The 27,558-nt window shown below is 41.5% G+C and overlaps 1 protein-coding gene across 1 annotated transcript; it reads right to left on the bottom strand.

The window, feature by feature from the left end:
• Positions 1-539: 539 nt before the first annotated feature.
• LOC142848995 (meprin A subunit beta-like) lies at positions 540-27,558 on the bottom strand. The gene is made up of 14 exons (XM_075971136.1): positions 27,396-27,558; positions 27,234-27,284; positions 26,443-26,483; positions 23,633-23,711; positions 15,984-16,101; positions 14,468-14,646; positions 13,318-13,536; positions 12,372-12,524; positions 10,895-11,110; positions 9,041-9,484; positions 7,344-7,523; positions 6,473-6,599; positions 1,542-1,746; positions 540-815 (listed from the first exon to the last, which is right to left on the bottom strand). Exons 1-14 carry the CDS (start codon positions 27,556-27,558, stop codon positions 801-803), a joined length of 2,190 nt encoding a protein of 729 aa, XP_075827251.1. The 3' UTR covers positions 540-800.

Here is a 27,558-nt window from a genome sequence, read left to right as displayed (position 1 = left end):
AACACAGTGAAAGGACCGGGCTTCTAATGCTAGTAACATTGTAATTTGGCTTTGATGCTCACGAAAGACCCCTCTGATTCAGTCTATTGATGGCGTGAAAGACCATGTGAATCTGGGGAATGTAGATGAAAGCTCTCTGCATCATCCACTTAATATTTTCTGAATCTAAAACTATTATAAAATTGAAGTCTGTAAGCAAAGCATGGTGGGACCTGCCTATAATTCCAGCACTTGGGAGATGAAGGCGGGAGGATTACAGATTAGAGGTCATCTGATTATATAGTGAGACTGTCTTAAATAATACAAAGTATTGATGATGATAGCAACAAAAACAAACAAAAGCTGGCAAGGACTAAGAGAAACTGATTCACTCATGTGAACACATGAGGGAAGCCCAGAAAGGCCTCCCAGTGTCCTTCCCTGCTTTAGGACAGGACAGCACTGAAACAGCCGAGATGCTAGCCCAGGGTATGTCTTCTCTAGTGACCCTTGGTGATTGCTGTGAGATACAATATTTCATCCCTGAGTAGAAGGAACAATAATTTGGAAAGCTGTCTCTGCTTTCTTCCTTTTACTGCCAGAGTAATGCACCTAGGGAGGCCTGAACTGCTGAGACAGGCAGGGAGGGAGAGAGATCACCAGTTTGATTTTTACCAAAATAATGATTTATTATTCGTTCAGCTATTTACAGAGATGGTTGGTTTGGAATGCTGTGAAGGTCATATGGCTTTTGTGAAAAATTCTTCCATGATGAAGAATCCTTTTCATCTCACTTGCTGGCTGTCTGATTGAGTTAATATTCAAAAAGCATGTTGCTGAAAGGAGAAAATACAATCAATGACACAATTCCTAAATATTAAAGCTGCCTGTTTTGTGGGTCACAATGCAAGAGTCAGGTTTTCAAATGAAGCCCCCATGGCAGTCTCCTGGCTCCCCTCTCGGCTGACATGCCTGCTCTGACCCTGGGAAGATGTTATGCCTTTGTGGCTTTAGTGTCTCAGATGGAAAACATGGTGAGGATTCATGCTGGGGTCATTTAGAAGTTTCATCTGAGGCAAACTTAAAACCCTTCACAAGAAAAAATATTGCCCTGAAGACAGTATCTCCAGAAGAAGGCAGATGTCACTGGAACCTGTATTAAGAGAGACACTTCCCCAAACACACATCCACCCACTTCCTGAGTCCAGCCATCTGAAGACCCTCAGAACAAAGACACTGATAAGCCATGTCCCCCTTGTTAGGGAGGTAGAGACGTACAGGGAAAGTCATCTGTGTGGGTCAGTTGTGTGGTTCACCCCAGAAAAATCATAAACAACCAGAAATAACTCCTAGAGAATAATGAGGCCCCTCCAAAAAGGCTCTGAAGACCGCAGGTTCAGACTCTGATTCACAGTGGTGACAATGGGAGTGCAAATAGTCTCCCATCAGCCAACTTAGTAAGATGCACAAGGTTAAAAATGAAGAAGATTGTAAACATGCCAAGCTCTTCTACATGGGTTCCCTCCAGAGGGTTTGAATAATAGCCATTACACTCAACTTACGTTTCTTATGTTCAAGGCTGCGCTATTTGAACTCATCTTCTCGCGGTATTTCCTCCGGGTGCAGTAGACACTGACAAGAGTGATGATCAGCATCACGACAAACACGGCGACAGTGGAAGAAACAGCAATGACAACGGTGTCTTGGGTGGACCCTCTCCTCTCACACAGTCTTCCCATGTACCACCAGTCTTCTCCTGCAGGACACCTACACGAAGAGATACGGTGACGTTTATGGAATCGTATGGGTGACATTTAACTGTGAACGTCTTCATAGTTAAAGGGCCCTTGCATATTTGAACACAGATAGTCACTGACGCAGGTAACTATTTGACCCTAGACTACCTGAACCAATGAAGAGAGCACCAGGAGAGGATTATAACTAATCTGATACCGAGTTAGGAGCTGGGGAAGAAGGGAGAAAGCCACCTGAGGGGATCTGGTCCACTATTGTGGGCTCCACACCTTGGCTAAGGACTCAGCACTTCAGCATGTTCATCTAGAAAATGGGGACCTGAGAACCTGCAGAGTGGAGGGACAGGATTGCTGTGAGCATTAAGACATGTAGTATTATAATAAGATATGTAATATAATAAGATATGTTAATAAAGAAGACATGTAATATAATAAGACATGTCATATAATAAGACATGTCATATAATAAGATATGTAATATAATAAGATTGTAATATAATAAGACATGTCATATAATAAGACATGTCATATAATAAGATATGTAATATAATAAGATTGTAATATAATAAGACATGTCATATAATAAGATATGTCATATAATAAGATATGTAATATAAGCTGTAATATAATAAGACATGTAATATAACAAGATATGTAATATAACAAGACATGTAATATAATAAGATGTGTAATATAATAAGGCATGTAATATAAATAATAAGATATGTAGTATAAGATGTAATATAATAAGACATGTAATATAATAAAGTATGTAATATAATAAGACACATAGTATAATAAGACATGTAATACAATAATATATATAATATAATAAGATATGTAATCTAATAAGACATGTACTATAACAAGATATGTAATATAATAACACATAATATAATAAGACATGTAATACAATAAGATATGTAATATAATAAGATGTGTAATATAATAATACATGTAATATAACAAGATATGTAATATAATAAGACATGTAATACAATAAGATATGTAATATAATGTGTACTATAATAATATATGTAATTCCATCAGTTAGAGTCTAGTGCACTATGTCCTCACAAATAATTGTTATAGTGGCAGCCAGAGACCCAAATGGAGTTCAAAAGAGTAACTGTTCTGGACAGTTCTATGTCAGCTTGATGTCATCTGAGAGGAGGGAACCTCAATTAAGAAAATGCCTCCATAAAATTCAACTGCAGTCAAAATACTCAATAAAATACTGGCAAACCAAATCCCTGAACACATTAAAAATAAATCCACCATGATCAAGTAGACTTAATCCCAGAAATTCAGGGATGATTCAACATACAAAAATCAGTCAATGTAATCCGCCATATAAATAAACTAAGAGAAACAAAAAAACATAGTCATCTTATTAGGTGCTGAAAAAACTTAACAAAATTCAACGCCCTCTTTTGATAAAGGTCTTGGAGAAATCAGGGATACAAGGAACATACCTAAACTTAATAAAGGCAATATACAGCAAGCCAACAGCCAGCATCAAACTAAATTGAATGAAACACAAAGTGTTTCCACTGAAATCAGGACAGACAAGACTGGCTGCTCTCCCCTTATCTATTCAGTATAGAATTGGAGGTTCTAGCTAGAGCATTAAGACAACGAAAGGAGATCAAGGGGATACAAATTGGTAAAGAAGAAATCAAACTCTCAGTATTTGCAGATGATATGGTAGTATACATATGTGACCCCAGAAACTCTACCTGGGAACTCCTATAGCTGATAAACACCTTCAGTAATTGTTGGAAGCTGCAGATTCCTGCCCCCTTGATTTTCTTTGCCTACTTCAGATTCTTTGCCTACTGAAGTGTGCAAAACACCTGTGCCTGCATGAGACCTGGCTTGCAGGCGAACTGAGCAGGAGCTCTGAGCACGTGACCTCGCCTGCAGCTGCTCTGAGCATGCGATCTGAACACGAGGCCTGCAGCTGAAAAATCCCGAGAACTGGGCGTGGCTAAGGATTTCTATATAAGCTTTCTCTGAGCATAATAAACTTGGCACTTGGCCCTCTTGTATCAAGGATGACCTGTGTCCGCATCTCTCTGACTCTGTGTCTGTCTGTACGTTTCTAACTGTCCAGGCTCCATTCCCAAGGGGCGTGCGCAACTGGTTCCGTACAGGCCTAGTACCTTAGTACTTGTAGTACAGGCACGAACTGTATGGTAGAGCAAAGAGCTCTCGGAACTTTCAGGTTTTTACAGTTGGAGGCCCCACTGGGATAGAGACAGTGTTAGGTTTTTACAAGTAATGTGGCAGGACACAAGATTAACTCAAAATATTAGTAATCTTCTTATATACAAATGATAAACAGGTTGAGAAAGAAATCAGAGAAACATAACCCTTAACAATAGCCACAAATAATATAAAATATCTTGGGATAACCCTAATCAAACAAGTGAAAGACCTGTATTACAAGAACTTAAAGTCTTTAATGAAAGAAATTGAAGAAATATCAGAAAATATTTCAGAAATATCAGAAAAGTCTCCCATAGTCTTGGATAGGTAGGATCAACACAATAAAAATGCCAATATTAGCCAGGCGGTGGTGGCGCATGCCTTTAATCCCAGCACTTGGGAGGCAGAGGCAGGCGGATCTCTGTAGCCTGATCTACAAGAGCTAGTACCAGGGCAGGCTCCAAAGCTACAGAGAAACCCTGTCTCAAAAAACTAAAAAAAAAAAAAAAATTAAAAACGCCAATATTACCAAAAGCAACCTACAGATTCAAAGAAATCCCAATCAAAATCCCAGCACAATCACAGTCATCGAAATTAACAATATTCAACTTCATATGGAAAAATAGCAAAACCCAGGATAGCCAAAACAATCCTGTACAATAAAGGAACTTCCGGAGGCATCACCACCACCATCCCTTACTTTAAATTCTACTATAGAGCTATAGTAATAAAAATAGCTTAGTATTGGCATAAAGACAGACGCATGGATCAATGGCATTGAATCGAAGATCTTGTTATTAATCCACACACATATGAACAAATTTTTGACAAAGAAGCCACAATTGCACAATAGAAAAAAGAGAGCATCTTCAACAAATGGTGCTGTCGTAACTGAATGTTGACATGTAGAAGAATGAAAATAGATCCATCTCTATCCTGGACATTCACAAAACTCAAGTCCACATTTGGACTTGACCTCAGCATAAATCCAGTTACACTGACCCTGATAGAAGAGAAAGTGGGAAGTAGCCTTGAATGCATGAGTACAGGAGACCATTTCCTAAATATACCATCAGTAGCACAGACATTGAGAGCAACAATTAATAAATGGAACCTCCTGAAACTGAGAAGCTTCTGTAAGGGAAAGGACATGATAAATAAGACAAAACAATAGCCTACAGAGTGGAAAAAGATCTTCACCAACCCCACATCTGACAGAGGACTGATTTCCAAAATACAAAAAGAACTAAAGAAAATAGACATCAAAATATCAAATAATCCAATTAAAATGGGGTACAGACCTAAACAGAGAATTCTCTACAGAAAAAAACCTCAAATGGCCAAAAGACATTTAAAGAATTGCTCAACATCATTGCCATTAGGGCAATGCAAAAAAAAAAAAAAACAAACAAAACAAAAAAAAACAACAACCCAAATCAACCAAACAACAACAACTCTGAGATACCAAACACTGATGACAATTTATGCTGGAGAAGATATGGAGTAAGGGGAGCACTCCTCCACTGCTGGTGGGAGTGCAAACTTTTACAGTCACTTTGGAAATCAGTATGGCAGTTTCTCAGAAAAGTGAGAATTAATCTACCTTAGGGCCTAACAATACCCCTCCTGGGCATATACCCAAAGGATGCACAATCATACCACAAAGACATTTGTTCAACTATGTTCATAGCAGCATTATTCATAATAGCCGGAACCTGGAATCAACCTAAATGCCTCTCAACTGAAGAGAGGATAAAGAAAATGTGGTGCATTTATACAATGGAGTATTAATCAGTGGTAAAAAAACAAAACAAAACAATGACATCTTGATACTTGCAAGGAAAATGATGGAACTAGAAAAAATATCCAGAGTGAGGTAACTCTGATCCAGAAAGACAAATATGGCTTGTACTCATTCATAAGTGGGTATTAGAAGTAAAGCATAGGATAACCAGGCTCAATACACAGTCTCAGAGAAGCTAGGAAAAAAAGAGGACCCTAAGAAGGACACACATAGACAGCCCTGGTAAAGGGAAATAGTTAAGATCTCCTAGATAAACTGGGAAGATGAGTAGTAAGGAGGGAATGGAGGGTGGGAACATGAAGACTCGAGATAACTGCATTGGGGGAGGGACAGAGAGGGGGAGCAATGAAAGAGATATCTTGACAGAAAGAGTCATTATGGGGTAAGGAGAAACCAGGTGCTAGGGAAATCCACAAGGATGACCCCAGCTAAGACTTTATTATTTACACCCTCTTTACTACTGCTAGGAGTCTTAACTGGGGTCGTCCTGTTTGAGTTCCTACCCTAACTACCTTCAATGAGGGACTACAGTGTAAGAGTATAAGCCAAATAAATCGTTAACTCCCCAACCTGCTTTTCTTATGGTGTTTCATCACAGCAATGGAATCCCTAACTAAGACATTTCCTCAGTGTCATCCTTGCGCATTATCAGCATCAATTCCAGCAGGACAAGAAGGTATCTAGTGAGAGAGTGAGACAGTGAACCTCCCAAGGGAGCCCTCACCTGCACTCGGCTCTATCGTCACGGACAGTGCAGATCCCGCCGTTCTGACACTCAACCTCTGAGCAGGAACTGTGGATGGTCAAGGAGGGGTCTGGGATGGTCGACTTAGAGTTGAGGTGAGATATATCTGCAGAGGGAAGGAGAGAACATGGTGGAAATCAACTTTTGTGGTACTTGTTGTTGACCCCAGATAATACTCAGAGTTCAGGCTTGTGACAAAAGTATGTGATCTTGGTGCATGATCCAGCAGCATTTGTGTGCAGTCAAAAGTGGCTTTTGGTAGCAGACTTGAGGTCACTCTCCAGACCCCATGTTTAAGAAAAAGCCATATGAGGTCATGCATCGTTATAATCTCAGCAGTAGAGAGCCAGGGAGACAGGCGAATAACGGGGTTAGAGACCAGCCAGCCAGTCTACCAGGTAGAAGTGAGAGACTGTCTCAAAAAACATGGTGGGTGGTGGTGTTTAAAGCTTAAAGCAGCCACTGGTATACACACACACACACACACACCCCAAGTTGGGGAGCTGGGTGACAACTGCCATGCTTGGCTGTCAGTTGGAGCTCTGAAGGCCAACCTCCTGCCCAGGGTGTTGTGTTTCCTGTGTGAGGAAATAAGATAATACATTTCCAGCCTAAAGATTTCAACTGTTACTCCATAAAATAGTAAATAAATGTTTAACTCTATAACCTTTGATGTTTCAAATTAAGCTATTTTCATATTTCTAATCATTCATACAAAAAAGTTCCCATCTGTGTCCAGTTCCTCCCACATCCTATAACAAATCTAAAAACAAAACCCAGAAGAACACAGCGGACAGCCAACGGCTACAATGAGGAACAAGCTCCCATCAAACTACTGCTGCTTCTATACCTTCAACAGTTAGTAGGATGTAAACATCATCTCCCTTGACGAACTCCCTGCTCTTCAGCCTCTCGTAGGTTATAAAGGCCCAGGTACCATAGCCTATGCTTCTGTAATACTGAGTTCCATTAGGGAAGGAAGCCACATTTCCCAGCTTGGAAGGCCTGTCCCAAAAATAGTTTCCATTACCTAAAAAAACAATTTATGTTAATAGGCTGTGTTTAGCATCATCATAATTTTCAGTGGTAGGAAAGCCCAGGCTGTGAGACACAACTAGGATTGATTGATGCCATTGACCTATGATGTAGCCCTAGGCACATCAGTGCAACTTTCATTCACATTGCACCTCAGGAAATGAGATTGCTCATGAGTGAGAACCAAACTCTAAACCAGTGGTTCTCAAGCCCCCTAAGGCTGCGACCCTTTAAGACAGTTCCTTATGTTAACCCTAAAGTTATTTTCACTGTTACTTCATAACTGTAATTTTGCTACAGTTTGAATTATGATGTAAGTATCTATGTTTTCTGATGGTCTTAGGCAACCCTTGTGAAGGGGCGTTTGACTACCTTCAAGGGGTTGGGACTTACAGATTGAGAACTACTGCTCCTAGACAATGAGTTGAGAGCTACCAGGTGGGGATATAACCCCTATGTATGGTGTCTGTTACAAAAACCCTTCTGTTTGGTGGGATCAAGTCTCAGAAGCCTTCTGAGCTGCAATTGGTCCTTTAAACTGAGTTAAGGCAGTGAGTGGCTGAGAGTTTCCTATAAGAGCAAAGAACAATTTATCTCATAAACTGAACTTAATGGCATTTCAGTGCCATCCGGAGGGACGTGTTGGAAAGAATGAAATATCTTGCATGTTTAAACCCTCCAGTTTCTGTATTTTTTTTTCATTCAGATTCAGTCACTATTTTTCCTATGCCATTTTGATCCATCCTTGCGATTTATAAAATTCCTTTGATGATATTCGGTTTCCCATAATTCTATGTTTCCCTCTCGTCAGTTTGAAGGGACAAAAGACTGGTGAAATTTCAAGTGTGATCATGGCTCCCTGGGTGATGACTCTTTTTGAGACTTGGAATGTAGCCACCACGGTGACAACGCTCTATGGCGCATTAATAAAATGTCACCACCCACTTCCTTGCTGTTGCCACCAGTGTCCCAGCAGCTCCATTCTGACTGAAAATCCTCTTCCCAAGAGCTGATTGTGTCCCACAGAGCCAGCAGTGGGACCAAGGCAGCATGGGTGAATGAAACTCACTGTCAGAGGAGCTCTCCCTCCCCACAGCCTTCCATATTGACCTCCCTAATTCTCCTAACGATTCTATGAGGCTATTGTTCCTGCCTTGGTATGACAGCCAAGAACAGTGGGACTTCAGGAAGGGTTTTCTTCGGGATCACATGACTAATGAAAAGAAAATGTTGACTTAGACCCAAGCATGCCAGCCTCTAAAGCCAACACTCCTTGGCCAATACCTAGAATGCAGGGACGATAAAATCCCAGTGTCGCAGTCTTTGCTAACATTCCTAACAGCCTCGGCCTGGGTCTTCCACAACTGAATCTTTTCCCTGAAGCTGAAAATCCTTACCTCGAGGCTGAACTTCCATAACTAGCCAACAATGCAATCTCTCGTTCCCAAATGACCATCCCTCCTTGAACAATGATCAAGTCCCTAGCCATGAGGAAAATAAGAAGCTACAAACCATCGTTCATCGTTGGGTCTGTAGATATACTCAGCTCGTTTGACATACGGCGTCGGATGTCAGGATTTTGATCCAAGAGTGTCATTGTGGCTTGTTGCCAGGGACACGGCCACTGTAATTGATCGTCATTGGCACCAGAGATCAGGTAGAAATAAATCCCTACTCTATTCGAGGAATTCAGATCCAGGTAAACCTGATAAGCATAGCCTTTAGGAGAATAATATGGAGGACTGTACACATCTGTATTCTGGCTGTCAAGAAGCTGTGTGAAATTCGGTATACGCCAGATATGGTGAGGACAGCTGGTCTCTGAGAGATTGATGTCATCGATAGACAGACCACCCGATGATGATCCAGAGCCTCGGAGTCCTTCAAATGCCACTCGGAATTTCTCAGTCACTTGCAATGTTACGTAGTAAAGTTGCCAGCTCCCAATGGGTATATCTGCAGAAAGAGTCACTGTTTCAAGGGTGATGAAGGATTATGAATTCCTTCCTGACATGGTCAGTATTAGAATTCTATACTTTAAAGGGAAATAATAGTTGGTGAGCCAAAGATACTTATGGATTTGGTGAATGGCTTCTCAATTCTTTATCCCAGGGCATTGCTGCGGCTGGACTGTCCACTGGGTATTGAATGTTTACATGCCTGCTCTCAACTAGCTCACCCTTTCTCAGAGATGGGTAAGCACCAATCTCTGAGAGCTCCATTCTGCTTACCAGTTACCTGGTATTCTGTCTTAGTTAATAACCGAGCCATATTAACATCTGTGATTTGCTGGTACTCTCATAAAGATTTCTTTATGTATGTCTAACAAAACTGGAATACTTAAATTTCAGTGGAATTTAAGCAGAGTTAAACAGAAATCTACAAGCCCAGGAAGCCACGTCCCGTTCATTCCCAGTGACTCGGCGTTACAAATGCTTACCCAACAGTGGCAACCACCTTTGCTGCCATCCACTTCCTTCCTGTCTTGCACATCTAGCTCACTGGATAGGGAGATTCTTAGCTCACTTAAGGTGGAAATGAGAGGTGAGTCTCTCTTCCAGTCATAGGATACCTCTGGTAAGAGGGAAGCTGGGAAGGGAAAGTCAAACTACCATCTACCCCTACTCCAGTGAGAAACGGCGTGCAGAAGCACTTCAGGAGCCCCCGTGACAACAGGACAGAAAGTCATGCAAACTGTCGGTTCATACTGGAGGGAAGCTCGACTATATCAGCACTGAATGACAATTGAAACTGTCAGGAAATAAATTGTAAACATCAGATTACAGAAAGTGCTACTGCCCATGGATAGATTACAGACTGAACAAAACCTTCCATCTACATTTGAAGGTTTGGCTTCAGTATGGTCCTTCTTACCCATAGGCCCAGAAGGACTTATAAACAGGTTCTGAAAAGTCTTGTGTGATTGTCTTTTATTTGTAGGCCCACAGGTTGTTCATTGCGCAAATCTGCATCCCAAATGTGGACAATGACATATATATATATATATATATATATATATATATATATATATATATATATATATAGAGAGAGAGAGAGAGAGAGAGAGTGTGTGTGTATGTCAATACTTTAATGTTTGCGATTACATACATATTAACGCATAATAATCCTTAATTTTTTCTTTACTCCCCATGTCACCCAGAGTTCACAGTGTATTTTTATTACTATGCACAGTTCCTGAGACCAGCTTTGTTTTCTAAGTAAGGACCTTTATTTTATCTTCTTTACAAATAAGGCAGATAAGTTCTATTGAAAGTCGATATTTTTACCCCCTGCTCTGCTGCAAGTAGCCACAGTAATTGAAGAGGTCTCACCTGCATCCAAACTGGGAGACTGTGGATACTGTACCTTGTATTTCTCTCTGTAGGGTTAAAACCCCGTCTGGGTGGCTTGCAGTGTACTCCCGGGTGTAGATTTTCAGTTGGTTGGTTTCACTTCCACTGTTGTACAGGTAAAATTCCAAGCACTGAAACCCTCTCTTGGGGTACAGCATTCTGCTCTCCAGCATTGCTGTGTCCCCCGCATTTGCAGAGCTGGTGTCGAAATGCATGAAGAAGCCGGAATCTGTTGCGGGCACAGAAGCACAATGGAAGACAGCAGAGCTCTGGGCTAGGGCTGCTTTCTTTAGTGTTTGCTGAGCTCCCACCAAGCATGGATGCTACAGCCTGGGTTGCCCCAGAGTTCACACATGGGAAATAACTTTCAGACTTCTATGTTGAGGGCATTTGGAAGTGGAATCTTTGGAGGTGACAGAATTACACGAAGTCATGAGTGTGAGCAGTTGTGACTTTTTCAGAAGAGACCTGAGCCAGCAGAATGTTCTGTGTGATCATGTGGTGACCCTTGCCCTGGGATGCAGCAGAATGTCCCTCTACAGCTGACAAGATGACACCAAGTACCCTGCTCTTAAACTATCCCGTGTCCATAACCATAAGAAAGTGATATTTTAAAATAAAGCACCCAGTCTCGGGTACTCAGGTATAGCAAGAGGAAGCAAACAGAACATGACATTGTGCTGGGCATTATGATGCAGTTCTATAAGCAGGGAGTTTGCAAATGAGACATAGTTAGACACCCTTTCTCTTGCTACGGCTTGCAAAAACAGGAAGAATTTGGAAACACCTAGACTGGAGCTTGTTGTCATCATTGTAGGTATTTTGGTACCCAGGACACACAATTACATCCAGCTAGGATTCTCTGTGGAGTGACTCACAGCCCAGCGGTGCTCATTCCTCTCCTACATTCTGTGACGTGTGAGAGAGACAACACAGCCCCTGGAATAAAAGTGGATGCAGGAGGTGCATTGTGGTCTGCTCCGCATAGGTAGTGAGGTAGACCTCACAGAAACAAGCTGTGAGATGTAGAACGGAAGCCATTCTGAGTGAGTAAGGCAGAGAAACGGCATCTCATCACCGTGCACAAGTCTCATTCCTTCGGAGAAACTGAACAGGCTACCAATACTAATTCTGGTAGAGGAGATGGAGAAATTGCTCAGTCGCTAAATGCACCTAATGTTTTTGCAACGGACCAGAGTTCCATTCCCAGTACCCATGTTAGGCAGCTCACAACTGCTTGTAACTGCAGGGATTCTAACACCTCTGGTATCTAAGCACACATGCATAAAGGGCACCTGCAATCACATGTGTGTACTCCTGACCTCACACACACAATCATATGTGCATGCCTGTGACCACATGCACATATTTGGAATAATAAAGACAGATTATCTTAAAGCCAGTAATAATTCTGATAGAAATGAGAGATGAATCACCCATCTTTCAGACTGAAGAAGAAGCCTGGAGCCACTGATCCTGAAATCCGTTACCTATGCACTGGCCCATATTGGAGTGATCGTTCTTTGGGCCCCCGGGGACCTGTGAAACCCTTTGCCAGTCAGCATTGTCCCCTGAGTTTTGGATCATGCCACAGATATTTTCCAACTCAAAATCACAGGAGTCCATAAAACTCAGCGAAGAAGCTACAAAAGCAAACAAGGAAACCGATGTGAGCATTTGTTGAACATAGTGACATAAGCGGTCAAGCCTGAGCTGGTCACAGAACTATGAGGAACGTCACTGAAAAGGGAACATCTGGTTGACTGTGAAACCTTCTGACTGAAACACTTCTCTGCCTGCAGAAGCCCAAAACGAACTTAGTTTGTGTGTGTGAATTCCCAGTCCACACCAACCCTTTCTTCTCGTCTATTTGTGGAAAACCAAGTCAATATTCCTCCTGTTAGTGAAACCTTAATGCCACAGCAAAGGTTATTTTGTCTCACTTACGGGACAACTGCACATTTCATTATGGAGAGATGGCTCAGTGGTTAAGAGCATTGCCTGCTCTTCCAAAGGTCCTGAGTTCAATTCCCAGCAACCACATGGTGGCTCACAACCATCTGAAATGAGGTCTGGTGCCCTCTTCTGGCCTTCAGGCATACACGCAGAAAGAATATTGTATACATAATAAATAAATAAATAAATATATATTTTTTTTAAAAAAAAGATTCTTGAATATAGAAACGGTCTGCACTGGACTTAGCAAACCCTTCGACAGTCAGCATGGGGCTCATTCTGCAAGGACTCCAGCTGCTTTAGTAAATCTCAAGCCAATCTTTGTAAGAAGACAAGTGCTGAAAATGGTTAGTAGAAGGGGACCTGGGTGATATTCTGATATTTTTTTAAATCAAACTTTTTGATCTCAGAGACCCCAATGGTGTCCAGAACATCCCTTATCCAGCAAGGAGAGGTCCTTTCAAGGTGCCCATCACTTACAGCAGTTGTACAGCCGGTTCAGCTTCAACACGTCATAGTCACTGAAGTCCATTTGTTGGCCAATCACATCTTCAAAATCTGAGATCTTTGTGACAATGGTGGGCTCTGTTCCGTTCTGGAAAGCTGTCTTAGCGTAGTGCATGACCGAGGTGTAGTCATAGGGTACATTCAGGGAATCTGTCTCACTGTCACTGAATATGTCGAAATTGTATTCTCTGCCTGGATATATTTTAATCAATTATTTTATGTTCATAAAATGAAGCTGCTCTTACTAAACTCTCTAAACCGAGAAATAGCAAATATAATAGAGCAAACTTTGTGCACATTATCTCCTGAGTGTCATGTGTTCCAGACACCCCTGTCTTTAGACCCGCTATCATGCACAACTGTGATAGCAACAGTCAAACGAACAACTTGACACTTCCAGTCCAGCCAAAAGTCTAATTTCTACCAACTGTTGTTGGAGAGGAAGGTTCTGTGAAACTGTGGAAACATTCAGAGTCACCGGCTAGCAATGCTCATGGTTTAATGTGCTCACAGCAGACCGGGTAAAAGCAGGTCTTTAGGGAGTATGCTAAAACGGGAGCCTGTGTTGATAACATGGGCGCAGCGTCATTAGAAAAGATGGACATCATTGAGGACTCAAAGGTTACTGGGATTCTTGCACTTGCATTTAAATTACATTGACTATAGTTCATAAAGCACATATTATTATAAAATTTCAAATAAGTGTCTTTGCAGCAAATGAGTTCTTACAAAAAAATACTTCATGAAGTGACAGGCATGGTGACTGAGTTTATTTTAATGAGGCTCTAAATGTGCTATTTTATTAATATGTACATAGCAGAATATCACCTTGTTGCCCATATATGTATATAAAGATAATGGGAAATTCAAAATGTTATTTTTTGAGCCATCATGAGATCCAAAGACAATCATTTTAAAACATTACCCTGAGTGTATATATAGAAGACACCAGGCTGCTTAGCATCCTTCTATTGGATAACTGATTGCAATTTGATATCAGATGAATTTGTAGACACAGTCAAGTACATCTGGTATCAAAGCACAGACACCCATCGCCAGGCTGGTCCTGATGCAAACATCCTCAGAAAGTTGACCTATAGCTAAGTATATAAGAGAAACATACCTGATAGAATCCTGTCCCAAACTATTGTGACATAGTCATCTCGGTCAGAACGAGACTGCTCATGCAAGAATCCCAGGGCATGGAGGAACTCGTGTTGAACCGTTGCTATTCTGTCACAGTTTTCCCCGATGGACAGCTCCTGCTTCCCAACATGCCAGTTTCCCACTGAAGACCAGCACCTGAGGGAGAGTGTGCAGATCAGGGACAGGCTGTTTGCACAAGGAACACGAGGTCACAAGACAGAGGCCTCACTGCCTAGCCCACTTGTTTAACTGCGCATGTCCTCTTGCTGGGTGTGGCCATGGAAGTGCTCTCAGCATAAACAAAGTGAGAAGTCAGCCGTGCTCATCCTGGGAATCACAACCCTTTCTAAACGGGCATTGCTATGCCCTTCACCACGAGTTCTTTTGTTTCCTAATTTCATTGTTTATCTCTGTGAGTGTCTGTCTAGGTCCTAAGTATGTGGTTGGATACCCCGGAAGTCATAAGAGGGAGCTGAGCCCCTGGAACTGGAATCACAGACGTTTGTGAGCCAGCTAACACGGATGCTGGGAACAGAGTGCAGTTCCCTACAAGAGCATCTAGGGTCTTAACCACTGAGTTATCTCATCAATTAACAGATAGGAGTTTTATAGGAACAACAATCACTCAGAATCACTGTGTTCAGATCAATGACACTGCCACCTTTCAAGTAGTAAGACTTACTCAGCTAAAATGAACTCCCACACTATGTACAGTACATTTTACTAGCAGGGAGAATAAAGAATATTCCATTGTCAATGATATGAAGCTCACAGGGCTATAGGATAAATGGCATCCATTCACACTTACTGTTTGTTGACTTTGGTAGTCTGGTTGTGTGAATGAAACCATTTTCAGTTTTCTTATGTCTTTTCCTGAATGTGTATCTGTGTACACATATTTATGCAGGTGTGTATGAGTGTGGAGGCCAGAAGCGTGTCGTCCTCAGTTACCCTCCACCTTACATTTTGAGACAGGGTCTCTCACAGAACCTGAAGATCAGCAATTTGACTAGGCCGGCTGGCCAGTGACATCAGTGAATCTGCTCCTATCTCCCTGAATGAAAAGTGGTCTGTCTCATCTATGGTTTTTTTCAAATGGTGCTGGGGATCCGAACTCAGGAGGTCTTTTTGCTTTGCAGCAAGTATTTCAGCAACTGAGCCATCTCTCTATTACCAGGTTGACTGCTCTTTCCTTCCTTTCTTTTCTTTTTTTCTTTCTCCCCCTTTCTCCTTGTTCCTTCCTACTCGTTCCTTTTCATAGTACTGTGACTCTAACCCAGGGATGGACACATACCAGGCAGGCCTTCTAATATTGTAAAAAAACTTAATTCTATGGCCAGAGAAACCAGGTCTAAAGGTCATGCTCTGCCCAGATAGTAAAGGAAGTTGTTGCCCCACCTAAAATCCAGACCTTGAATGATTACTGCAGTGTCTATTGTTCCTTGGAGAACAATAGCCACCTCAGAACCTTACCAGGTAACCCTTTAACTTACCCACTGCCCTTGAACACTGATATGTAGTTAGCTTCTCCAGACCAGGGCTTGAAGTCGATGCACGTTTTAAGGCGGTAACGCTCGAAGGCTTTGAGGATAACTCCTTTAGCGTTCATATCTGATGGAAGACAAAAGTGTGCACTGAGATTCTTAAAATAAGGTCACCACATCACTGTCTTAGAGCCAGATGGAATCGGGGCCCGATAGTGAAGCTCTGAGAGGAGACCTTCATCCTTCTGTGAACCAAGCAGAACATGTGTGAAAGCATCACAAACTGCAGAGACCTCGAGCAGGGTAAGCTGTCCATTTACCGTGTGTCTTTACTACCACAGGCCTTGGCTAAGTGTGAGTCATTTGAAGAATGCTTGACCTGGCTCATGTGGGAAATCTTCTCATCCCAAGGATGAAGGAAGTTCCTGAAAATCTCAGGATCTCAGCAAACATTGGAGAAATTTTTTTTTTTTTTTGCTTTTTCAGACAGGGTTTCTCTGTAGCTTTGGAGTCTGTCCTGGAACTAGCTCTTGTAGCCCAGGCTGGTCTTGAACTCACAGAGATCTGCCTGCCTCTGCCTCCCGAGTGCTGGGATTAAAGGCGTGCGCCACCACCGCCCGGCATTGGAGTAGTTCCTGAGACCTACATGTGACAAGGTTCCTCTGAGTCCACATGTACACTGTGGCACCCACACAAACAGAATAGATAAATAATGTCATTTAAAAATACAAAAAGAAAAATGCAATACATTAACTTAAAGAACCAGAAAAACCTAGAGCACCATAATTTCAATTATATAAAAAGTTGTTTATTTGAATTGGAGAATCTATGCTGAATTCTTTTTTTTTTCTTTTTATTTTTGTTCTTTTCTTTTTTGAGGTAGAGTTTTCTCTGTGTAGTCTTGGAGCCTATCCTAGAACTCACTCTGTAGACAAATCTGGCCTGGAACTCACAGAGCTCTGCCTGCCTCTGCCTCCCAAATTCTGGAACTAAAGGTATGCACCACCAGTACCCAACTCCATGCTGACTTCTTAACCTATCATGTTTTCTGAACAGTTGTTCCCTAGGCTGAGCTGCATCCTTGGTCATCCCCGCACTCAGTACCCTCTTCTTGGTCCCTCACTTAGAGCCAGGTGTCTGTGGAGAGCCCTGATGAGTGTGATGCACAAGGACTGCGTACCAGACACGCTCTCTACCAAGTGAGCTTCAGCCTTGTTCCTTTTTTTATTTTAAAGGATCTTTACAAGTTAATCAGTGTGAAAAGGATGAATCCATAATAATAACCATGTAAAGACATTTTTCTCTCAACTAGTGATTTCCATTCTGCTACCATAGTTCAGCTTACCATTTGGTCTATAATAGTCACACCTCATTTCATAGGATCTGAACTATACAATTGTGTATTACAGACAAAATATCTTCAAGTTTGCTTTGAAATGATACAAGGAAAGAATAGATCAAGATTTCAAGTTTACGGAAAGCCATAGTGCAACAGTTGACCAATATAAATAGTTCTTAATACTTGTTTATTCTGTTTTATTCAGATAATAACGCTAAGATTCTTAGCACCTGTTCCCCTATACTCTCCTTGTGCTAGTTTTCTGCTCTTTAAGTAAAAACTTTTCAAAGTCAACAAATTTATAGCCACTGTTTCTACCAAATAGTGATACATCAAAATCCCAATTCTCATGAATTTTAACATATTCAAAGGACATTATTTAACCTAAGACTGAAAAACTGTGCCTTAACTTTTTTTAAAAAAAGACAGCCACATCAATTTAATCACATATGTGATACTACCTATCCAATTTATTAAAAATTATAACAAAGAAAATAATGACCTAGTGCTCCAAACTTCAGCTGTGCGTGGAGAAGACACTATGAAGACACAAGAGACTGCCTTGCAATACAAAGTACAGATTCCTTCTACACAGGTGGATAAATAAAGGACAATTCTAGTTATCTAACGTCAAGTAACTGTACACATTTTACCTACACTTTTGTGCACTGTCTTAATATGGATGGGACTGTTTTTCTTCTTGAGCCATTTGTAACCAGAGCAAAATAACCCAAGTAATACAAAGTGTTAAAGTTCAGTATAAACATTCAAAAGCAGACATACTAATTCTATTAAGAATGTAATTATGGTGTTACATTTTATAGTCTACAATGATGTTTAGGGATCACACAGACAGACATCGATTACTACTTGAGGGAAATGCATAAAGTTGTAGCAAAGCTTTGTAGTTATAAGAAACATTACCAAAGAATGTGCAAATTTAATGTTTATTCCACCTTTCTGTCATATTTCTGGATTCTTTACTAATGTTACATGAAGAAGAAAAAAAACCAAAAGCAAAACAAATGAAAAACTGAAATCAGAATCAATAATGTTATGAAGGAGGAAAGCCAATAAATTAAACTTAGCAGCCATCAGCAAGAGGCCAGCAAGGAGCATGTTGTGGAAGGACACGAGGTTGCTGGAAAACTGCAAGACACACTCCTGCACGGAGTGGAGCAGAAGTAGATCCTTTCCTGCTAAGGTAACAGAAATGCAAGTTCTTTTTTGAATACTGTGGCAAGGCAAATGTGTGTATTATGGTAATAACCAGCTGTTACAGGGTGGGCCACATCTACGGGCAGATTCTGGGGTGGCGTATACTGCAATTCTTTGATTGGGATAGTGCTCACAGTAGCAAAAATTGGGGAGTGAGGGGGGGGGGAGACATGAACACAGAAGTACAAGACAAAGGTGAATGAGACTTCTCTTATATCTTAGCAACATTTATGTGGAATCAGCCTTCAATGCAGTCCACTTTGCTTGAATGAGGCTTTGTTTCGGCTCCCAGTCTCGACTGTGTGTTACATTCCTGTGAGAACACTCAGGTGTCTTCTTAAACAACAAACCTATTTTTAGTAGTGGAGTCGCTCCTAGTAGCTGAGTCTGCCTGGGACTGATAACCAATCACTATCTTTGGAGAAAGTCCTGACCTTGTCCTTGTGGACCTTCCTCTGTGTGTGACTGCGGCTCTGCTTTCACATTTGGTAGTCCATGTTGCTGTCTTATCACCTTCAGCTCTGTCACTGACAACAGCTCCATCTGTGTCATCGCTGAGGTCGTCAAATTGCACAGCAGCATCTCTAGAAATGATTGGTTCTTAAGAGACATTATTTTTCATATTTCCCCCAAAGGGTGTTTTTCAGACTCATATTCATCAGAGGCACTGCTTCTCCAGTTCACAGAGAAACTGAGCTCTTTACAGTTGAGCCAGGCTGGCTCGTGTTCTCTGTGTCTCTCTGTCAGCTCTCTCTGTCTGCCTCTCTCTCTCTCTGTCTCTCTGGCTGTCTCTCTCTGTGTCTATCTCTTTCCCTCTCTGTTTCTCTCTCTCTGTCCCTGTCTGTTTCTGTCTCTATCCATCTCTCTCTTACCCTGGTCAGGTCTTGGGCTCAGATCATCTGCCTTTCCTCCAGAGGAGGGCTGGAATGACAGGTGTGCCCCACCACACCTAGCTCATAACTGAATTTCTTTTGTATGAAAAGCTTTTTTTAGTTTTGTATTAGATTCTTTTGACTATCCCCACCCTTTTCCTTTGTGTGTGTGTGTATTGTGCACATGTGTGGGCATGTGGCATGTGTGTGTGTGTGCATGTGGGTGGAAGCTGTGGGAACCCCTTCAGCCAATGGCCTTTAAGATAGCAGCCCACAATGGGCATTGTCTCATGTAATATAAAAGCATGTGTGGGCCTTTTGGCTACTGAATTTTGTTCCAGTTCCCAGCACATGCAGAGGATTGCAGATCTTTATTCTTTCTGTGAGTTTATCCCCAGATAAATAAACCTTTGTTATACTCCATTTCGGGCTATTGTGGAACTCTTTTGTATGCCAACAAATTGGCGACCAACATGGCAGAGTCCATGCCATTATTGGACCCTGCCCAGAGCCTTGTTTGTGGCCTTCTCCCACCCCAGGCAGCTAAACTACCACGCTGCAGCTGAACTACCCTCTTGGCTCACAGCTGCACACGTTTGGCTGGCCTGCTGCATGGTGACTTGGCAATTTCCTGCCGCCTTTGCTCATTTGGCTTGGTACCGCCTACTATGTGGTTGAATTGCTGTCACCCGCTGCTTTTTGCCAAAACTCCTCCGCAACTTCTGCCAGACCTACTATGATCAGGTCTAGCTTTGACTCTCGGAGCAGGGGCTGCTCTGGCTTGCATTTCCAGTTTGGATCTGCAAATGCCAGGCTTTGACCAATAGTTTTGCTACTTGCAACTGCCTGCCAGCTGTGGGTTCCTTGATATTCTGCTCAACTCAAACCTCTGTATGCGGGCTGGAGAGATGGCTCAGAGGTTAAGAGCACTGCCTGCTCTTCCAAAGGTCCTGAGTTCAATTCCCAGCAACCACATGGTGGCTCACAGCCATCTGTAATGGGGTCTGGTGCCCTCTTCTGGCCTGCAGGCATACACACAGACAGAATATTGTATACATAATAAATAAATATAAAAAAATTAAAAAAAACAAACCTCTGTATGCAGATTTTAAGTAATTGACTAAATTTGTTAGTAATTCCAGATAATATCTAAAGATGAGAAGATAGCATTAAAGTAAAAATTTTAAACCTTAGAATCACATGTGTAGAATGATTAAAAGATTTCTACAAGAAATTAAGCAAACAGTAGTATCTTATGGCATACATTCACTATTTGTTAGGGAGATGGTAAAGATATGGGTTTCTCAAACATTGGTTTTAATTAATCTTAGTGGTGCTAGAAGATGGGCTGCAGTTATGGTGGAAGAACTATTGGAGAGAGGAGGCTAAAGCTCTAGAGCAGCAAGGTAGAGTTAAAGGGTTGGAGGCTTCCCAAGGTCAAATTCTTGGCAAGGACCCCTATGCTGATCCACGGAGCCAAGCTATTTACAATGATCACATCTTGTCCCTATGCCACACAAAAACCTTAAATGCTTTGAACAGGATTCAAGAACTAGGAAGCAGAATTGAATCATATACTAAGGTCATAGAAGGCCCAAGAGAACTCTTTAGTGACTTTTTACAAAGATTAACTGAAGCTGTACAAATAGAGGTAACAGATCTAGAAGCTAGACAAATACTTATTGAATCTCTGGCTTTTGAAAATGCCAGTGTAGAATGCAAAAAGATACTTGTGCCTTTAAAGGTCAGATCAGCACAAATGGCTGAGTGGATTCTGCACACAGTCAATGTTGAGTCATTTGACTATAATATTGAGGCTTGGGTAGGAGAAACAGTTTCCAAAGATATGAAGAGACATCAAAATACTAAATGTTTTAATTATGGTAGAATAGGACATCTGAGAAGGTATTCCTAGAAATAATGTTTCCTCTGGGAATGACAAAATAGAAGATGTCAATCTTCTGGACTATGTGGAAGATACAGCAAAGGCTGACATTGGACCAATGAATGTAGACCAACAAGAAACAGACAAGGCAACTGTTACCATCATGAAATTCCTTGGGGGGGGCCCTCTCATGGGCCTCCAGATCAGATGTGGTCCAGTCATTCCCAATCACTGTGGAGAACATGCCTCCCCAGGAAAATTAAAAAATCCTGTGCCTGTTGTAAAAACCATACTTCCGGGGCTGGAGAGATGGCTCAGAGGTTAAGAGCACTGGCTATTCTTCCAGAGGTCCTGAGTTTAATTCCCAGCAACTACATGGTGGCTTACAACCATCTGTAATGAGATCTGGCACTCTCTTCTGGCCTACAGACATACATCCAGACAGACCACTGTATACATAATAAATAAATAAAGTTTTTTAAAAAACCATACTGCTCTGGATGAAGGAATAAACATAGATGATGGATTAAAAATTCAAGTATAAGGGGCTGGAGAGATGGCTCAGTGGATTAAGAGCATTGCATGCTCTTCCAAAGGTCTTGAGTTCAATTCCCCAGCAAACACGTGGTGGCTCACAACCATCTGTAATGAGGTCTGGTGCCCTCTTCTGGTCTGCAGACAGACTATTGTATACATAATAAAGAAATAAATATTAAAAAAATTCAAGTATAAAATAGAAAACATATATTTTGGCAAACTTCTATAAATGATCAAAGACCAAAGCTGAGAGTACAAATAAATAACATTGGTTAATGGATATGGGTGCAGATGTAACCAATATTACTTCAGAATCTTCAGGAGTGTACACGGGATGTGGAGTCTCAGGATGATTTCAGAACTCATCCTCCATGGCTCCTCTACCTTAATTATTAGGGGAGGGTCTCTCAATCAAACTCAGAGTTTTCCAATATGGCTAGTCTCCATAGCCACCTTGCTCTGGGGTTCCTCAATTACAGTTAGTTCCTATACACAGCAAGCATCTATATGATTTCTGAATTCCCATCCTCATGCTTGTCATCTCCCCAGCCCTCTTCTGACTTTTTAATAATTGGCTACTAAGCTAGGAACTATATATTTTCTGAAAAGATAAAAGATAGTGGACTCTTGTTAACACCTGGACTTGGCAAAATAAAATCTTGGCAAAGCAAAGCCATTTTCTATAAATTTGTTTGATTGGTTATTTTGTGAATTTTACTCATTTTTACACCCTGTGCTAGGACTAAGGCTGTGGGACTGGCTCAATAGTTAAGCTTTTGTACTGCTCAGCTAGAAGACTGAAATTCGGTTCCTAAAATTGACATGCAATGACTCCAAGCAGTTCACGGGGATTCAATGTCTCCTCTGCCCTCTGCCAGCACTGCAAATATGAGGTATTCACTCACAACATATATACACATACACATAACTAGAAGGAATAAACATGAATCTGTTTTTATGATCACTTATGATATGGCAGTGATCCATGGTATTCCATCTGCTAGCATACCCAAGGCCTGGATTCTACCATTAGCTCTGCAAGGAATAAATAAATACCTAAACATGAGGAAATGTTGCCTTAAAAGAAAGACTATTGGGGCTGCAGAGATAGCTTATGGTCAAGAGCAAGCACTGCTCTTCCAGAGGACCCAACCTGAGTCCTCAGTGCATGTCAGGGGTTCACAGCTGACTGTAACTCCGGTTCCAGGGGCTCCAGCACCCTTCTTTGTCTACCACAGAACTACACTCACATCCACAGACACACAGAGAGGGGGCAGGAGAAGAAGTGTAAGGGGAGGGAGTGAGAAGGGGGGATGAAGGAAGAAAAGAGAGAGAGAGGAGTGAGAGAGGGTGAAGGAAAGAGAATATGAATTAAAAATAGCAATAAAATCTAGAGCAAGCCTTATTAAAACCAAGAGTGTTTCCTTAATCTCTATGTTTGAACTAAGGCAACACCCAGGGGCGGTGGCTTGGAATGGAACTTTCCACCAAATATCCCAGACTCTTTGGGTATAGGGGTGTTAGGGGGTGAGGTAATGCTTCCAACCAAAGCATTCAACACAAAGTGAGTAATCTCCATCAAGGTTGACTGAATTATTCTTAAATTGGTCAAAATCCAACTTATATTCAGGCAGAATTATTTAAGATCTTTTAATTCTACATTTTGCTTATTTTTTTTAAGTGAATGTGCATAGCCACACAGAGGAACAACAAAAGCCTTAGCACCACACAAGGCCATTCTAGTAGACATTAATCTATCATCCCAGGAACACACAGTAGCTGTGGATACTCCAAAGTGAGTACTAACCCAAGCTATCATCTAGAACATACGGAATGGTATGTGGCCATCTAAAGATGTCTCCAATGATGGAACTCTTCCCTTGCGGCTGTCAAAAATAAATGCGAAAAGGATCAGTTAGGTAAACTAGACAAAGCCAATCAATAATCAATCTTGAAATAAGTGGAGTTTACAGTTCTTCCTGGTAGCTCAAACCAATGGGGCATGAGTCTGAATTTTGGCCATAATTTAATAAAGTTTATGGAAATAACTAACTAATTTATATATTTAACATGAAGCTAAAGAAGAAATGATACTCAAAAAAGATTGCTGGAAACTCCACTATAAGTACTGTTAGATGTTTAAATATTAAAAACACATAAGAACAGGCTATTGATATCTCCATAGTTAAGGCTGCCTACTGCCCTTTAAGAGGATCTAAGTTCAGTTCCCAGCACCCACATCAACAGCTCGTAGTTGCCTGTAACTCTAGAGGATCCAGTGCCCTCTTCTGGCAGTCATGAGCAACTGCAGTCATGTGGTACATGTAACCTCATGCAGGCTCAAACATGCAGGCACACACAGCATAAATATGGTACACATAATTTCATGCCAGCTCACACACACACAGCATGCATATGATATATATAAACAAAAGCAGGCTCACACAGATGTACACATACACAGCGTACATATAATATACATAAATAAATGCAGGCTCACACATGTACAAATAAATAAGTAAACATACAGAAGGAAAGTGATAACTAAACCACTTTAAAAATATGCATCTCAGGAAAAAAAAACAGACATAGATGGATGAAAATTTTCAAATTTTTCTGAAGGAGGGCCTGGAGAGACAGCTCAGCTGTTAGAGCACTTGCTGTTCTTAAGAGCAGAGGGGCTAGTTTATTCCCAGCACCCATGTGGTAACTCAAAACCACCCATAACCCCAGTTCCAGGAGTCTCAATGACCTCTTATGGCTCCAGTAGCCCTAGACACACACACAGTACAGAGATACATGCCAGCAAAACACTCATACACATAGGATAAAAAGAGATGAATAAAAATATTTGTAAAGTAATTTAAACATTATAATGAAAATGAATGATGTTTTATTAGTCTATCTACTCTGGCAATATAACAAATGTCATCCCAGGCAACAGATACGTCTGGGTAATAAACGCAGCAAGGTCTGCAAACTTGAAAAGCAGGTGCTTTATCTACTGAGTCATCTCTGCCACAGCCACCCATGTAGAAGATAACTTTACTATGGGAAATGGGCTTCCAAGTGGAAAAGATTATAGAGAGGGAAATGCAATATTTGAAACAGGAGGATGAGTTTGAAGGCTATGAGAAACGTACAAGGAACCAAAGGACAGGGCTTGGATTATGATGGTGGGGAAGGTGTGTGACTCAGGAGAGTTATAGACAGGATGGCAGGGAGCGCGAACGGGCTGGGAAGGGGTGGGGATAGCTTAGGAGCAAAGGGGATTTTTGAAGCTTTTATGCATTTCCTTGAGGTGAAGGAAGTGAAGCAATGCTGACCAGCTGGAGAGGAAGATTCTAGGGGAGGGCTCTCGTGGGGAGGGTCAGAGGACACCTGAGCTTTGCAGTGTCTTGTAGACGTTCACATGCAGTGTACCAAGGGAGCCTGGGGCTCAGGGACAGGGCAGGGCTAGAGTCACCCACTGGCTGTCCTCGGCACAGAGGGCTTGTGTGATGCCCTGGCTCAGGTGAGAAGAAGAAGCAGAGAGAAAGGAGGGTCCAGGACCAGGGGAAAGCTTTCAGTGGCAACTCTCTCCCCATTTCCCTTTCTTCTCTTCTTCCTACCCTGTCATCCTCTCTCCTGCAGAGTTCTGGGGGAAATGGTGTGATTTTGCAGATCACTAAGCTCTATTGGATAATGTCTGTGTCTGAGGCCGTATATATTGTAAATTATGAATGATCTTGTTAATTTGTCTGTTTTTGTAAGTTTATACAAACTTACAACATAATTCCAATATAAGAATTACAAACACATTAAGTATCTATGTTTGACGCCAACACCTACAAAGGGATAGTTAAGTTCTTAAATTTTTAAAAATGTGGCAAACAAACAATGATCTCTTGATTTTCTTTTTAAAAAGTGCCTAAGACAGTGAACTTTTGTTTTTTGGTTGGTTGGTTTGTTTTGCTTTTTTTTTTTGGGAGGGGGGCAGGGTTTCACTGTGCAGCCCTGGCTTACCATGTAGACCAGGCTGCTTGAACTTAGAGGCCAACAAGTTTCTGCCTGAGTGCTGGGATTAAAGGTGTGTGGCAGGCCACCATGTCCAGTAAGACACTGAAGTTTTAAACCCCATTACTCTGCATAGACATCTACACATGCATTCAGCATGGCGTCGTGACAGCTAGGTCAGGATCAGCACTCTAAGAGCTGCTTTGGAAGAGCCCTTCCTTGATCTCACCATTTGTAGTGATGGGGAAGGGGAGAATAACAATAATAGCGTTATTACTATTTCTTTTGATAAAAAGATCGGAGATATTTAGAAATTCAGTTTTATTCTGCTTCAATCAGTTAAACCAGTTCTGTTTTTAAATGAAAATTCTTATTGCTGCAATTATTAAAATCAGAGCACCACATATGTGAGATAGTGACATTCACCGCACAGAAACCCTGAGCGATGGAAGATGAAGATACAGACATATGAGTCCTTCCTGGACAGCATCTCAGGGAGTTAGCGCCACCGGCGGCTGCACCTTCAGAAACAGAGTCTCAACAAGCAGCCTGTGCCCATCCATCCTCAGATACTCACAGCTGGCTCCCATCATTCACCATGCAAGCATCACGGCAACTCACCTTGAGTTTGATGTCTCCCTCAAAAAGGTCCAGTCCCAAACCTAAGAGAAGAATTCAGATAATTCGTGTTATTGAATTGAGTTTGCATACCACATAATAGATGATGTTTTAACAATTCCAAAGAGAGAAGGCTCATAAGATCCCACCCACCACGATCTATAGGCAGGTTAAAAGTTGCTTCATGTGGAAGAGACATTTTCTTTATCAGTATAGCCACTGTTAAGTTGCCCATGATAAAGAAAAGGTATTTTCTTGATCAGTGTAGCCATATTAAGTTGCAAATGACCCCTCACACCCAGACTGCTGTAAGAAACCCTAATGACACACATCAGTTCCCAAGAGGAGAGAAAAACCAAGCGAGTAGAGTGGGACTAACTGAGAAGTGGGTGGAGGGTGCTGGAGCCTGGGGAACTAGAGGGAAATAGAGAGGGCAATGGGATAGACAGCAACAAATATGTTATATACATGCATTAAAATGTCATAAGGAAAGCCACCATCGTACATAAGTAAAATATGATAATAAAAAGAACTAAGAGGGGCCCTGCGAGACAGCTCAGGCAGTAAAAGGCACCTGCCACTACGCCTTGACCACCTGAGTTCGAGCCCTGGCAACCCATGTGGTGGGAAAAGAGGACCGACTCCTACATGTTGTTCTCTGACCTCTATACATGTACTGTGTCACACACACACACACACACACACACACACACACACACACACACACACACACACAAATAGTAAAAATATTTTAAATATGGTAACAAAAAAAGAATGAAGAAAAATCCACAAACCTTCATTGATGTTGAATATGTCTCGATCAATTCCCTCATCTATATCTTTGACTGAAATAAGAAAAAAAACCACATTGAATGTTATGTTCACGAGAGGAAAGAGGATTTCATTAATCAAACAATCAGAAGGAAACAAGTTGTTGCCTCAGATTCTAATTTAACTTGCATTGATTAACTGAGGGGGACGCTCATTCCTTGAGACCCTCCTGGGCGCCAGACTGGGGACTAGACGGAGGATTTGGATGCATACTCTGTCCTCTCCACATCCCTTGGGTGTCAGGTGATTGTAGGGATAGCATTGGTCACTCCGTACGTCAGTAACCAT

The sequence above is a fragment of the Microtus pennsylvanicus genome, chromosome 4 (assembly GCF_037038515.1).
Source record: "Microtus pennsylvanicus isolate mMicPen1 chromosome 4, mMicPen1.hap1, whole genome shotgun sequence".
Lineage (NCBI taxonomy): Eukaryota > Metazoa > Chordata > Mammalia > Rodentia > Cricetidae > Microtus > Microtus pennsylvanicus.
The sequence above is the reverse complement of the archived record's forward strand: the minus strand, read 5'-3'. Positions and strand labels throughout refer to the sequence as shown.

Bases quoted from the DNA above. Each gene is read 5' to 3' on its own strand.
- LOC142848995 (XM_075971136.1), bottom strand. From the start codon at position 27,558: ATGGTTACTGACGTACGGAGTGACCAATGCTATCCCTACAATCACCTG. The intron at 11,111-12,371 runs GTAACGGATTTC...TGCCCGCAACAG, and splicing joins CAATATGGGCCAGTGCATAG to ATTCCGGCTTCTTCATGCAT. The intron at 1,747-6,472 runs GTGAGGGCTCCC...CTCTTCGTGTAG, and splicing joins GACGATAGAGCCGAGTGCAG to GTGTCCTGCAGGAGAAGACT.